This window comes from Monodelphis domestica, chromosome 4 (assembly GCF_027887165.1).
Source record: "Monodelphis domestica isolate mMonDom1 chromosome 4, mMonDom1.pri, whole genome shotgun sequence".
NCBI classification, from domain to species: Eukaryota; Metazoa; Chordata; class Mammalia; order Didelphimorphia; family Didelphidae; genus Monodelphis; species Monodelphis domestica.
The window spans coordinates 374,016,914-374,031,744 of NC_077230.1; the positions used below are offsets into that span (position 1 = coordinate 374,016,914).

The 14,831-nt window shown below is 49.6% G+C and overlaps 2 protein-coding genes across 10 annotated transcripts in view; one reads left to right on the forward strand and one right to left on the reverse strand.

The window, feature by feature from the left end:
- The first annotated feature begins 2,920 nt into the window (after positions 1 to 2,920).
- On the forward strand, positions 2,921 to 12,645 carry FABP3 (fatty acid binding protein 3). 2 transcript variants are annotated; one of them, XM_001381687.5, is made up of 4 exons: positions 2,921 to 3,533; positions 8,796 to 8,968; positions 10,249 to 10,350; positions 12,319 to 12,645. In XM_001381687.5, exons 1-4 carry the CDS (start codon positions 3,461 to 3,463, stop codon positions 12,373 to 12,375), a joined length of 405 nt encoding a protein of 134 aa, XP_001381724.1. In that variant the 5' UTR covers positions 2,921 to 3,460; the 3' UTR covers positions 12,376 to 12,645. The 2 variants fall into 2 exon arrangements, with proteins under 2 accessions (XP_001381724.1, XP_056651338.1); XM_056795360.1 differs by having other exon boundaries at positions 3,213 to 3,533; positions 10,249 to 12,645.
- Positions 10,875 to 14,831, reverse strand: part of ZCCHC17 (zinc finger CCHC-type containing 17) — a 62,387-nt gene continuing 58,430 nt past the window's right edge. For 4 of the 8 annotated variants that reach the window (XM_056795358.1, XM_056795357.1, XM_007492978.3 and 1 more), the window contains one exon: positions 13,945 to 14,724. In XM_056795358.1, the coding sequence (XP_056651336.1) occupies positions 14,563 to 14,724 (162 nt within the window). In that variant the 3' untranslated portion in view covers positions 13,945 to 14,562. Of the gene's footprint in view, positions 14,725 to 14,831 lie in introns of all 8 variants that reach the window. The other 4 variants (XM_056795355.1, XM_007492977.3, XM_056795359.1 and 1 more) reach the window with 2 other exon arrangements.

Sequence of the window (14,831 nt, forward strand, 5' to 3'; positions counted from 1 at the left end):
AGATCCTTATTGCTATCATCTATCAATCTTCAGGTCTTACCAGCCTCTCCAGTCAAGCCAACAAGATGAGAACCTACTATGTGCTGAGTATTATGCTAAGAGCTGGAGACAGAAGAATGGCAAAAAACCACCTCTGTCTTCAAGAAACTCACAATCTAATGGGAGAAAGCTATGTACAGACAAGATATAAAGAGGATAAATTGGAGTCATCTCAGAGGAAGGCACTAAAATCAATAGGACAAAGGTGGAGGTGAGGGGGTGGCAGCTAGGTATCACAGTGGATAGAGTACCAGGCCTAGAGTCAGGAGGTCCTGGGTTCAAATTTGACCTCATATACTTCTTGACTGTGTGACCCTGGGCAAGTCACTTGACTCCTATTGTGTAACCCCACTCTTCTGTTTTAGAAGCTATGTTAAGACAGAAGATAAGGGTGTTTTGTTTTGTTTTTTTAAGGACTGGGAAAGATTCTTGCAGAAGGTGAGACTTTTAGGTGAGATTGCCAAGAAAACCCCAAATGGGGTCACAGATAAGACTGAAAGGACTGAACAACAAAAAGTGCTTAATAAATTCCTTTTTTCCTCATCCACTCAGTATTCATTCATTGTAGTCCTGGCTTTGTCATTCCTTTATTTGAGTTGACAAGCTCTCACTTTCCTTTACCTGTTGACTTTCCCTTTCTGGGTTTGTTTCCCCTTCTGGAAAAGGAAGTGACTGAATTTGAGTCCTGTCTCTGTCACTTACTACTTGTGTGTGACTTTGGGCAAGCAAGTCACAACCTCTTTGGGCTCCCGTTTTCTCATCAGTAAAATGATAGGGTTGGACTAGATGGGGTTCTGTCCAGCTATAATTCTATGATCTTGTGATCCCTTCCAATCAGCAATCAAGAATTTATTAAACATGGGATAGGAGATAACTTATGCTTAAGGTTTTACAAGCCTTAAAATGCCTTGTAAATGCTAGTTGCTCTTATCATTAGCTGATGGTACTTTTAACTCTTAAGGAGCAAGAAATGGCAACCTTTGCCAAGAAAAGCTAAATGGGATCATTTAAAGAGCGAAACAGACTGAAAAATGACTGACCAGCAAGACTTCCCACACTGGCACTATGTCCTGGCAGCCCTTAGAATGAAAACCAAGATGTAGTTAGCCAGAAATAAAGGCGAAGTCGGGGAGAGCCCAGCAGGCCAGGCTCTGGGAGGGGCACAGATGTACCCACAGGGCTTCCCTCCCAGCTGAATGGAGCCCTGGGGTGGAATAGCGAAGGACTCTGACCTTTACTTCTCCCTTTCTCCAGAGAAATGTCTAGCAAGCATTCCCTCCTCCAATCAGTGGAGAGCAACTTCGTTGGATTCAATGGAATTCAACCTCGGGACTGGGCTGGGGTAAGTGGACTGAGGCATGTGGGAGGGAAATACCAAGTTATGGTTTCAACCCCACCACCCTCTAAGGGAAACTAGGCTCCTCCCCATGATCTTATGGATCTTCCCCGCTGCTTTTTCGTGGTCTCCAGTCTCTCCTCCCTTAGCCAAGGCCACGCCCCCCCGGTTACCATGGAAACTTGGAGAATGATGTCACCCTAAGGGAAGGGCTCGGGAAGATGGAGTCTGGGCTGGGTCTGACTGCTACCTTGCCAGATGTTGCATTCACATCCGGGGATAGGTCAAGGGCAGCAATCGGGTAGAAGCAGAAACAGGGCTTAAGCTTAGTAGTATGCTTTGGCTCCTGCCCTCTGAAAATATCCAATTGATATGAAAACCCAAGAAGAGGAAGAGAAGTGGGAGGGGACAAGCAGAAAATGGAGATTGGGAGCAGAGGAATGGGCATGAGCCTGAGGTGGGGAAGACTTGGAGAGGAATGAAGATAGGGTGGGGAAGAGGGAGGTTGCAGAAGGAAGATAAAGACAGATTCGGTCGAAATTGGCTCCAAGGAGGTAGAAGGTAGAGCTAGGATTAGAACCAATTCCCTGGACAAATTGTCCACCTTGGGAAGATCAGAATTTGAGTCAGGAGAGATCCCTTTTGCCCCCTGAAATGCCTGGCTCAGCTTTCTATTTAAAGAACCAGAATTCTAGAACTGGAAAGGATTTTTGAGATCATCTAGTTCCACCCCCTCATTTTACAGATGAAGAAACGGAGCTCCAGAGGGGTTCCAGCTAACATGTACCAAGCAGATAGCCTGTGCTAGGCCCTTGGGAATTCCACCACAAGGAAGCCAAAAGAGAGAACAATAGCACAAAAGAGGTCTAGGCTGGCTAGCAATAATATCGACTGCAGAAATCGTCTTGGACACAGTAGGGAAGCCTGCAGATTTGGCCTTTAGAAAATCACTAGTAACCCTGACCAGAGCAGTTTCAATGAAGTGGTGGCAAAGGAAGCCAGGCTAGAGAGCCTGGGGACAATGAGTGGCGAGGAGGAGGCACCTTGTCTTCCTACATTTTGTTGGAGATGGGATGGGGTTCAAGGAGGGTAGGTACAGTGGGGTAAGTCAGAAGTGGGGACTGTAGAATGGGTCCGAGGGGAAAGAAAGGTGATGTGGAAACCAAGTGCAGAAGGAATCAAAGTTTCCAGCTCAGTTTCCCTTAGGAAAGGAGGATCTAGAAATGAGAGGAACAGGGCAAAATATTTCCATACAGAGGGTGGGGAAGAGTGGCTCAGGCAAAGTGGGGAAGGAGCACAGGTCTTCATCCTCATCTCTGCAGCCTCAAGAGCTCAGGATCCCCAGGTGCCCCACTCTCCCTGCCCAGCCCGCTTGGCTGGGTGGGCCCAACTCATTTCCTTTTGCAACTGGGTGCCAGGAGGGAGGGCAGAAGAGGGAAGGCAGCCTTCGGGCGGGCCAGGCCAGGGAGGAGAGCCGGCTCGGCTTGCCCTGGGGCGGGGGGCGGGGCCGTGGGACAAGGTGCTGATTGAGGGGTCCTGACGCAGGTGTGCGGGGGGGGGGGTGGTGGTGGAGGGATGGGGTGGGGCAGGGGCAGCAGGAGGCACCCCTTCTCCCCTTTCCGCAGCCTGGGGCGCTAGCCTGGGGGCCCGCCCAGGACTGGGGAGGGGTGAGGAGCCAAAGGAGCCCTGTGGTCCCTGGCCCTCCCCCAGCCTGGCCCCATCTCCCCAGCCCAGCTCTCTCTCTCCAGCTTGCTGCCCGCAGTCCCCGCCCGCTTGCCAGGGTCTTCCTATTTCGGGAGCCTGTCTACTGGGCTTTCTTTCCATCATGTGATTGGGAGGGCTATTTAAAGAGCCAGAACGGGCTGGCGAGTCAGAGCCGCGAACCTTTCTGCATCCCCTCTCTTCTACCCCGCCCGTCTGTCAGCCAGCCTGCGGCTTACCCAAGCCCAGCCCAGCTCCGAGCAGAGCCGAGCCGAGCAGCGCAGCGCAGAGCAGCGCATCTCAGCCCAGTCCAGCCCAGCGGATCCCGAGCCAGCACCTCGCAGCGCATCCCAGCCCAGCCTCACCGCCCCTTCTCCTAGCACCATGGCAGATGCTTTTGCCGGCACCTGGAAGCTGATTGACAGCAAGAACTTCGATGATTACATGAAGTCCATTGGTGAGCGGGGAACGGGATGGCCTCGGGATTCCTCTGCAGGGGGGAGGCGCCCGCCGGCTCCATCCTCTGGGGCTGCCAGGGGCATGGGATCGGGCCAGGCTGAAGGAGCAGAGGCAGCTGGAATTCCTCGGAATACGAGGGATGGACTGGAGGGCTCTGTTACTGCAGGGCTTGGGATAGGGAGGTGTAGTCTGCTGGAACATAGATGTCGGTACTGACGGGACCCCAGTTTTCCCCTACTGAACCCGGGGGGAGAGAGGGAGAGGTGGCTTGGGAGAGAGACGAACGATGTGTGGCCAAGAGGACAGGAAATGTGCTTAGGGGCTGGGGAAATGTCTGGGGAGGAAGGAAGAAGAGATGGGGTATGCTCTAGGGTGGGGATGCAGAGAGAATGTGGCCAATGGTTGGCGTGTGTGCGTGAGTGTGGACGAGCAGCTCGCGCGGCGTATGAATCTGTCCAGCTGTGCTGTCATTCCTCACACGTGCTTTGCTCTGCAGGCTGGATTAGAGAAAGGACGTCCTTAGGAGTCCCAGCCTTGTCTCCAAATCCAGGCACCCTCATAGGTCATCCAGAAGGGCTCTCCTTGAGCGCTGCTCCCAGGTCTGACCTTGGGTGGACTGCACATGCCTGCGTTAATCATTGGCACCGAGTAACTGTTCAAGACTGGCACAGACTTACAGATTTGTCAGCTATAAGTGTCACTGCCACTGTCTGGAAGCTCTCCCAGGCAGGATGGGAAAGATTTCCCATTTATCCTGTCTGTAGGGAGAGTGTTTGGGACAATAAGCAAGGTCAAAACTGGTTGCCCACTTCGGGGTGAAGAGGTGGGGAAAGGGGGAACTTGGAGGGAGGGGGACCCATAGACTATTTGTTTATGTTCCTGTCCTGGTCAGCTGTCTCCTAACTCCCTCTTGAACCCCTAATAGTAGTTTCCCAGGGCCTTGGAAAGCAGAAAAGTCCAGATCATTCCAGTTCCATTTAAGAGCAATTTCCCTAGTCCTCAGGTGTAGAGAGATTCAGGAGCATGACATAGAGACATTGGCGGTCAAAGCCTCTGCCCTTTTACCCCCTCTTGAACCAGGAGTTCAGGGATGGGGATTAAGGGGGGGGGGGCTTTAAATGTAATCGTTCTTACCTTGTTCTAATATTTTAGGCCATATGGGAGAAGGATCTACTGTAGGAAGGTCCTGTTCCTCTCTGCTAGCTCCTTCCCCTCAATCAAATCAGGCCCTTCCAATGGACCTCAGAGCACATACAGCTCCATTCTAGGATCAGAGCCATTCTTTGGTACTGAGCATGGTGGGGTTGGAAGGGGACAGGTGAGGGGCAATGGATCACTTTAGTTCAAATATTGGGGTGTCATATTAAGCCAGACTGACCCTCTGGAAAGTATAGTTATAGCAGGATCCCCTACATTTTCAGTGTATTTGCCTAGCTTTTCCAGTTGGGGAGGGGCACTCCTGGGCTCCTCAACCCCCCCACCTATGGGCTAGAGAGACAGGTTTCCATCCAGCCTCTGTGCCCCACCCTCCAAATCAATCACTCTAGTCTCCAGGTAGTGAAGGTCTTGGGTGTCTCCCTCCTGGTTATTGTATTTTGCCCCCTTCAAGCCCAATCTGTGATGGCTCAGACAACTCCCTTTGCCCAGGGCCTCAAGCAAGCTGTACTGCACTTGCCCAAAGGAAATGCTGCCATGACCCAACCCAGAAGCAGGCTCAAAGCAGGGCGATCAGCCTCTCAGTTGTTCCATGGGGCTGGCAAATGAGCCAGAGGGAAAAGAATAGGGAAGCATGTCATTTCACTGGGAAATTCCTAGAAGCCGGACTGCAGCTTTCATCCTTCCTGGGAGAGAAGGAGGAAACTCTGGCAGCCATTCCAATTATCTTACGACTCAGATCTTCCTTTTCATGGGGTACAATAGTTTCAAGGGTACATTTGTTGGGGGTGGGGGGAGGTGTAGATCTGGGATTTCATCTATGTTGGGAAATTCCTTTGTGGAAACTATCTCTCCCACTGCAGATAAGCAATGCATTTTAGACTTACAATCTTACAGAGCTCCCCAGGGCTACTTAGGGGTTGACTTCCTCCTTCTCCTCATCACACAGGAGTAGATGTCAGAGGCAGATCTTGAACTCACATCTTTTTGTTTTCAAGGCTAGCCCATTCTTTATAAGGCTATCTTGGGGGGGGGAGGGGGATTTAATTAAGGTTTGCATCCTCCAGTCCAGCTTTCTTTGGCAGAAAGGTGTTTATTTCAGGAGGCTTTCTAGATCCTTAGGGTACAATGGAGTTCCCCCTTGCCTATCCAGTGGCTCTAAATCCCATCCCTCAGTTCCTTAGTCCAAGTACTCAAGACCAAATTCTCCCTTCTCCCCACTCTGACTCTCAGCGAGTCACACTGAATCTTTCTAAGATCTGGGCCCACATTTTAAGTCCTCACCTTCTACCTGCTGTATAGCTTGGTAACATATGATAAGGAAAAGAACAGTGAATTAAGAGGCAGGACACTGGGGTTCTATTGCAAAGATCTACCATGGTTTCATTGGGTAATTTTGATTGGCATTCCTTCCCTTACTGAACTTCAAGCCCTCTTTTCTGGATTGAGCACTGGACCTGCCTGGATTCAGAAAGACCTACCTGGATTCACATCTGGTCTCATTCACTAGCTATGTGACCCTGGACAAATCCTTAATTTGCCTGCCTCAGTTTCCACTTATAAAATGGGTATAATCATCAGAGTTGCTCTGAGTATTAAATGAGATATCAAATGAGTGCTTAGCATATTGCCATATATAGTCTATAGAAATGCTAGCTATCGTCATAATTATTAATAAAACTAGGGGGTTGGACTACAATGACCTCAGGTCCCTTCAAGACCCTGAAATAGTTTCCCAACCGAAACCACATTGTAAATAAATCACTATCAACTTCCTATACACTGACAGACCTAAGGGGCAGGGACTCCTCTCTTGGACCTTTACCTGGTTCTTTAAGGTTTGCAAAGCCCTTTCCTCCTAACAATGCTGTGGGGCTGAGTCCTTATCCTTCTTTAATAGATAAGGAAAGGGAGGTTCTGGAGCTTGGGACTTTGCTCAGTCCCACTGCTATTCAGTGCCAGCCTTTGTATTGTGAAGGGGAGAAATGAGGAAGATGGAGGGAGGGAGAAGGGGTCAGGTTTGTGGGTTTGTTTTTTTTTTTGTTTGTTTTTTAAGGTTTTAGCTTTTGAAGAATCAAGGACCTTTTAAAGTAGCAAATATTTTGTGGACCAGAAAGTCAGGAGTTTGGGAAATACTACTCTGGAGTCCTTTGAGTCTACAGACTCATTTTTAGAAACTAGGTGAGGCATTTAACATCACTGATCATGTGAGAGTTATAAACTCCTCTCCACCTATCTCCTAATGCTATCTAGGAAGAGGACCAATCGAGGCAGTGTAGTATAATGGATAGGGCTAGTCAAGGAGGACTTGGCTCCAAATTCCACAGATGACACTTACTGGCTGTGTGATGTGGAGCAGTCATTTAGATTCTGACTCAGTTTCCTCATCTGTAAAATGGAGATTGATGCTTCTAGTTCCTTCCTTACAGGGGTTGCTTTGAGGCACAGATGAAGGATATTATATAAATGTCATATTTTATTATTAAGGAGACTCAGGGAAAGATTAAAAAAAATCCTATGTCACTATTCCTACAGAATGACCCTGCTTCCACTTGTAGCCCTGCTCTTCCAAGTCCATCCGGGGCTCCTGGCCAGATTCCTAAGCTGAGATCCCACTCCATTTAGCCATCTAGTCCCCTAGGGACAACAAATAAAGCCAGAGTATACTGCAGAGTGGGAGAGGTGGCCCCATTATGTAGTTAGAATGGGTTTCTAATCTAGACTGCAATCTCTGAGAGGCTTCTGGGAGTGAAGTTGGGAGGGGGTCTTCAGAAGTAAGTAGCAAAAGGGTAGCTGCTCAGGGAACCAGGTTATATTTGGCTGGGGGAGTTCTAGACACAGACTGGTAGGCAAACCGTGCATAGCTCCCTATTCCTCCTATGGAGTGGATATGATAGCATATTGAAAAGAGCACCTAGCTTCTTGTTCTAGCTTTGACACTAAACAGGAGTATGTGTCCTTGGGTAGGTTGCTTAGCATTCCTGAACCTCTGAAACAGAGATAATGCTCACCTTTCTAATCTTATTGGTGGTGAAGGATTTTTAAAAGGGGGCAGGATATGAAAGTGCTTTCACAGAATTGTAAAGACGAAAGAGATTAAAGGACCAGAGGGAGAACTAGAAGAACTTCAGAGGACATCTAGCCCAATTCCCTCAATTTATGGATGAGGAAGGGCAGCTAGGTGGCACAATGGATAGTGCCAGGCCTCGAGTCAGGAGGACTTGAGTTCAAATCTGGTCTCAAGACACTTCCTAGCTACACGGCAGGGCAAATCACTTAACCCCAGCTGACTAGCCCTTGCCCTTCTGTCTTAGAGTTGTTACTAAGACAGAGAGAGGATTAGGGCTTAAGAAAAATTATGGAAGAGGGTTTTAGACCTAGGGTGGTCAAATGCTTTGCCCAAAATGATACACAAGTAGTCATTTGTAAGCCCAGAGCCAGAATTTGAACCCAAGTTCTTTGACCCCAAAGTTCTCTTGTTCCACTGATTATTCCTGTTATTAGTATGAGGAGATAAGCCCCTGAGCCCCTCCTCACTGTCTAGATTTGGTTTTAGATGAAAATTCAGAGAAGGGGGTGAGGAAGCTGACTCCATTCCAGCTCTACCTCTACCCAAGGAGTTTCACACTCCTGCCCCCATGATTAGAAGTGGTCTTGGGTCAAAAAAATTTGTCCATTGATTCTAGTCTTTGCTGCCAACTTGCTATGTAACCCAGGGTGGGAGTGGGAAGGTTTTGATCCTGTTTAGTCTCTCAATTTTTAGACCCTTTCCCCAAGGCTAGAAAATGGATAAAAAAAATTATAAGCCAGTGGGGGAGCTAGGTGGCTCAGTGGATTGAAAGCCAGGCCTGGAAATGGGAGGTCCTGGGTTCAAACCCAGTCTCAAAACACTTCCTAGTTGTGTGACCCTGGGCAAGTCACTTAACCCCCATTGCCTAGCCTTTACTGTTCTGCCTTGAATTGATTCCAAGATGGAAGGAAAGGCTTTAAAAAGGGGAAAAAAAAAGCTACAGGTCTCTTCAGAGTCCATGGCCTTGAGTGCTGTTTAGTAAAGCCTAGCTACATGAATCTTCCTTCACCTATCCTTCTCTTCCCATCTTTGCAGGTGTTGGCTTTGCCACAAGGCAAGTGGCCAGCATGACCAAGCCCACCACCATCATCGAGGTCAGTGGGGACTCCATCACCATCAAGACTCAGAGCACTTTCAAGAACACTGAGATCTCCTTCAAGTTGGGGGTAGAGTTTGACGAGACAACAGCTGATGACAGGAAGGTCAAGGTGAGCCAGCCAGGATGTGGCCAGCCTTCCCTATCCTGCCAAGCTCCAAAATGGTCAATCTCAGGCCTCAGGCAGTGCCCTTTCCCAGGAAGGACCAATCCTTGTTTCCAGGAACTTAGGCTGAAGTGATATGAGGGAGTCTTGAACTCAAGTCAGAGCAGGAGTCCGAGCTTTAACCCTTTAACTCTTACCAACTATGTGACTTTGCCCCTTCTAAGCTTATTCCCTAATCTGTAAAATGGGGATAATATAAACCTGCCCTACCAGGGCAGGATTATAGGGATTAGATGAATAATATATTGAGGGGCATTATAACTGTTACAGACAGAAACATGAGGAGGCTCAGCCAGGGAAGGGATGCCAATAGAGGACCAGGGGAAGCTCTGGGTCCCCTGGTCAGCAGGAAGCCAGGATCCTATTCAGTTTGCTCCCAACCACCTGGTACTGGCTATCGTGGGCAACAGCTGATTTCAGGCAATTCATTAAACTTCTTTTGAGTCAGGAGTTGGGAGAGGATGGCTTTGGCATGCTGCTCAACTCAGGACCCAGCCCAGACTCCTTAAAAAAACAAAACCTGTATCTTCTATCATGGAATCAATACCATGTATTGGTTCCAAGGCAGAAAAGTGGTGAGGCTAGGCAGTGGGGGTTAAGTGACTTGGCTGGATTTGCACAGCTAGGAAGCATCTGAGGCCAGATTTGAACCCTGGCTCTCAATCCACTGAACACTGAGCTTCCCCCCAGCTCAGACTTGTAAGTTGGATGCCTTTCTGCAGTCTAGCCAAGTTCAATGTTCTCCCCTCCCCCCCACCTCAAACCTGGTCATTGACTGAGAAACTATTTTCAGTTAAGTCAGCTGATGGGCAGGAACTGTGAGGCCCCAGATGTCCCTATGGATGACCTTGACATGCCATTCTCCCTTCCCCTATGAGGCACCTTCCCCTCCAGGTCTCTGCCAGCCTGCTGCAGTTGAGTGTAAAGCAGGGATTCACTCAAGCCCTTTGGAAGTTTGGGGAGAGGGTTGAGCCTTATCTCCCTCTGGGGGCTATCCAGCAAGTCTGTCTTTCATCACTTCCCCCTCAACTACCCAGCCCTGAGCCCTCTTCCCCTCAGCTGCCTCTACTCTAGGAAAGGAAGGAGCAGGCATTGGTTTCCCTTCTGTACAGAAGTTGATGCCCAGGCAGGAAGAAGCCAAGTCATGTTGTCTGCAGTTGTACAAACATGAGTGGGATTTGATTACTTCTGATGTCTCATCCTGTGGCTCTATCTTCTCTCCATAGTCTACTGTAACCCTGGATGGAGGCAAACTTGTCCATGTCCAGAAGTGGGATGGGCAGGAGACCACACTGACTCGGGAGCTCAAAGATGGAAAACTCATTCTGGTAAGACAGAAGGGAATAAGGAACCACCTTCCTAAGCAGTCGAGGCAGCTCTCTTTTGCAGGCTACGGGAAGTGATTGGACAACTCTCTAGGGAGCTTGTTTCATTCTCCCTCATCATCCCAGCTGCCTCTGAATCTGCAGTTTGGGTGAGATTTCAGGCATCACTGAGATGTGGTCAGGATGAGGGAGGGTCTAGTCCTGTTGGACTTCTCTTTGGGTCAGACATCTAATGGGATGAGAATACCAGACCTGGAGGCAGGGGACCCAGTCCAAATATGGGTCTTCCCACTCAATTATCTATGTGACCTTGGGAAAGCATTTAACCTTCTTGGCCTTATTTTCACCAGCTGTAAAATGAGCGAGTTCAGATTCGATGGAGAAGTCTTCTCTAGATCTAAATCTAGGATTCTCTCTGCTCAGGAGCCTAGCTTAGTTCTGGGAACCCCATTCTGAAAACAATGGCTGACATTCACATAGAGATTTGTTTTCAGAGTGCTCTATATCCACAAGTTCACTAATGTTAATTGAGGGTATGCAGGTTTTTTGTTTTATTTTAATCTATTTTACAAAGACGGAAAACTGAGGCCCACAGCAACACAGGGGCAGCAGGATTCAAACCTCAGTGTCTCCAATCTCTGCACACAGCATCCTTTCCATTGATTGAAGTGCCCAGATAAGGGTGAACCAGGAAGGTGAGACGTGAAGCCTTTTCGTGAGGAATGATCAGAGAAATCAGGGATAGGTTAACCTGAAGACCTAGAGGAATCATTTCAGTCTTGAAATACCGAAAGGGTTGCCATTGCTGAAGGATTAGTACCTGGCGGGTACAATCAAGACCAGAAATCAGACAGACAGAAGCACAGGTACAGGGTTTCAACCTGGGATATTCTGACACAGCTTGGAGCTCAGAGGAGTCAAATTCTCTTTCCAAAAGCAATGCAGATAGAAAGGTGGGCACCTTCTCTGTAGCTCAGTCTTAGAAAGCTCCCAAAGCCTGAGAAAATGCAGGACTTACCCAAGATCCCAGCCAGGGTCAAAGGAGGGACTTGAACTCAGCTCTTCCTGGTTAAACAGCTTCTCTCTAATTCAATCAATAGAGGAAGGATTTTCCTAACAATAGAGCTGTTCCAAAATGGAATGGACTCCCACAGAAGCTGTTGTCATTTAGAGGGGAATGTTGTAGAGGGAGATGTGCTTCGGGGAGAGGAAAGACTAAAAGAGCTCTGAGGTCTCTTCTTTCCCAAGTCCATGAAATAGGGCCTGGTTAGAGCCCAGACCCAGGGGCTGTTGTGCTGGAAGAGACTCAGCTTGTCACAGAACCAGACAAGATTCCTAGGGGGTTCCCTAAATAGCCCCCAAACAAGGCAAGTACTCCATCCTCCTGATGCCAGGGCCTGAACCTCACTCACCCACCTCTGCTGGGAACACCCACTCATCTGGCTAATTGTGGCCTACTTAATCCTTGTGGGGATCTCATCCTCATCTTCCCAGACTGGGACAGTATCTCATTCTGGGGGCTTGCTGTGAGCTGCTCCTTCCTGTGGTAGGGATGGAGCAATGTTGCAGGCTGGCCTTGTGGGTAACTTGGATCTCACTGATTGGGTCACAGGGCACAGGTGGGTTGTAGAGCCATTTCCTGGTATGGACAATATCTGGGTGCTCCTAGGTTTGCCCAGGGGTGGTCCCTTCTTTGCTCAGTGTGCCTGGATAGTTACATTACCATCATGGAAAGGAAGGAATGCTGCCACTGCCCCAAGGAGGGGGAGGTTTCTGCAGGCCTGGGCTCTGGCTTTGGCTCCACCTCCTTGTGGTGATGGGCGGTGGGTGGGTGGGGGGAGATAAAGCACAGAGAACAGCTGGAGAGCCCCTCCTCTAGAGGACAAATGCTCCTTTCCTTGAACTTTAGAGGATGCCCAGGATTCCTTTCCCTGCTCCCAGCATTCTTAACAATGCTATCTTTTCTTCCAGACACTAACCCACGGCAGTGTGGTCTGTGTTAGGACCTATGAGAAGGAAACTGCTTGAACCCAGGCCACCTGTTCATTGTCAACTCTGCCGATGGCCACCTACCACAGAACTCAACACCAGATTGCCTCATTTCTTCACTCCCCCCATCTCCCCTCCCCACCCCCATGTTTTGTACCAATTGACTCTGGTCAAGGAACCCTCCAGAAATGGAAAACATGGTGCTGTCCTGGTCCTAGTTGAAGCCCATTCTGTTGTGGTTTTTTGTTGTTTTTTTTTTAATGGCATCTGATGGCTGGGCCAAAGCCAATAAAGCAGATCCCACAGTCAGTCTCGGGTGCAACAGCTGCTTTACTGCCTTTGTTGGGGGGTGTCCTTGAGCTTGGCCTGGAGTGGCCAAAGAGGCTGCCGGGCCCGGGAGTTAGGTGTTGGTCAGAAACCAAGGGCAAGTAGCAATGATTCCAAGCCACATGCAGCTGGAGCAAGATCGCTGTCTAATGGACAGGCCCGTCTGAATCTACAGCGCTCTTCTTTCCCCAACTGCTGACACCTTCTACACCTCATCACCCTTTAAAGACTAATCTCACAGGCAGAAGGGGCCACCCCCACGTTTCCCACTTGTGCCCCCACCCTGGAGGAATTGTCCTCTGTGTCAAGGGAGCCTGGAGAGAGGGCTGGGGCCTTTGCCCTTACCCTGAGGATAGGCTCACATTGCGCCCACCAGTGGGTCCAGGTTTTCACATGGTGGCTCTTCAAATATTTGAAGACAATCATCATCTCCCCCTCAGGCTTCTCTTTCGCACTGGATCACACCAGCATAGACAACCTAGTGCTTTCCCAGGCTTCGCCACAAGCCCTGGGTCAGATCCCGATGCCCAGCACGGCCTGGCCTAGCTTTCCTGAGGCTCTCGGCCTTCTATTCCACGGCTGGGCACCAGGATCCTCCCTCCCCGGCACTGGGGCTCAGAATGACTGATGGAGAGAAATGACTCGTCGTGGCCCGGGCCGTGAGCTAACTGTGCAGACTTCAGAGGGAAGTGCCAACAGAAGGCTCTGAGCTCATCACACTGGGGCCGGGTGGGACAGGCACACACACTCCCTCTGTGTCTCTGCCACACACCTCCAGAGATTGGGAGCTGTTTGCTAATTAGAAGGGAAATTTGTTATACTAAGAGGTTTGGGGAGACCCACAAAGGCTGGCAGTGGGACGGGGACCTGCTCAAGCTCCTGGCAACATGGACGCCTCCATAAAAACACAGGGAAGGACTAGCATCTAGCAAGGCAGACTCTGAGTCACCCTGAAGATGATAATAAGGTTTTTAGAAAACTCTCCATCCTTAGAAATTGTTTTTAGGGCTTTTTTTTTTCTTTTGGGGGGCGCAGGCCTGGTCTAACTGCTGAGAGGCACAAGAGCTGTGATCTGTCTAGGCAGGATCATTCTTCCTTAGGCAGGCCAGAGGCTCTCCACGTTGGTACCTGACTTAGTGTGGACATCCCCAGGCCATTAAGTGTTAAAGCACCAAGCCAAAGGTCCTAGTTAGTGGTGGCAGCTGAGGGAGGAAATGAAGTAACCTTGGTGCTCAGCCACCTGCCCGATCATCAGTGCTGGCGCTGAACAATAGCCCTATGTGTGACAGCATCATTTCTCAGATTTAATGACCTAAGGGGATGAGACCACAAGCTGACTCCTTGCAAACAATCTCTTCCCAGAATCTGATCAAGCCGGTGCTGTCTGTCCTTCTCCTGTTGCTGAATGTGATGGGAACGGGAAGGGGCTGCCTGGCCCCAGGCCGGGGAAGAAGCCTGGCTCTGGACTGGCCAGGGCTGATAGTGGCCATCTGCACTCCTGCCTTGATTGAAAAGCAGGCCTCTTAAAACCTTCTACATGTAACTGAAAAAATAAAAAACGTTAGGGAAAAAAAGCACCTCTCTTCCTGTAGCAGTGTCCATGGTCAGGGGTCTACAGCCAGCCTCAAACCCTGAGGCTGGGCCAGAGGAACCAGACCCACCACTGGACAAAAAAGTGTTAGCTCCAGGGGTTAACAAGGCCTGCTGGGTGGGGAAGAGCCCTTGCAGGGGTTGCCTGGAGGCAGCAAGCCAATAACTGAGATGGGGCTCTATGGAGAATGTGGCTGGGAGAGGGGATGGCCCGTGGGGACAGGGGTGGGCCAGGCATACATGCCAGAGTCTGGAGTCAGGGCACTGTTGCAGGAGGATCTGGTGGGAGGGAAGGAAGTTCACCCTTTTTTACGCCTGGTGCTTTTTCCTGTGCTTTTTCATCTTCCTCTTGCTTTCCCTTGCCAGGTGTCTGGCCTTCTTGCTGGCCGTCTGACCCTCACTGCTGTCTGAGTCGGAGCTGCTGGAGGAAGGCTCCTTCTTGCTCTTGAGTTTCTTTTTCTTTTTCTTTTCCTGGTGAGAGGATGGACAAGAAAACAGAGAATAAAATTCCCTGCAGGGATTGGTTCTGTCTTTCAAAATCACTTGCGTAAAGAACAAGTTTCCATGCGTGTGATTGG

What these genes read in the sequence shown, in the direction of transcription:
- FABP3 (XM_056795360.1), top strand. Translation starts at nt 3,461, where the DNA reads ATGGCAGATGCTTTTGCCGGCACCTGGAAGCTGATTGACAGCAAGAAC. An exon ending in TGATTACATGAAGTCCATTG is followed by an intron (nt 3,534 to 8,795) that starts GTGAGCGGGGAA and finishes CCATCTTTGCAG; the next exon opens with GTGTTGGCTTTGCCACAAGG. An exon ending in CTGATGACAGGAAGGTCAAG is followed by an intron (nt 8,969 to 10,248) that starts GTGAGCCAGCCA and finishes TTCTCTCCATAG; the next exon opens with TCTACTGTAACCCTGGATGG.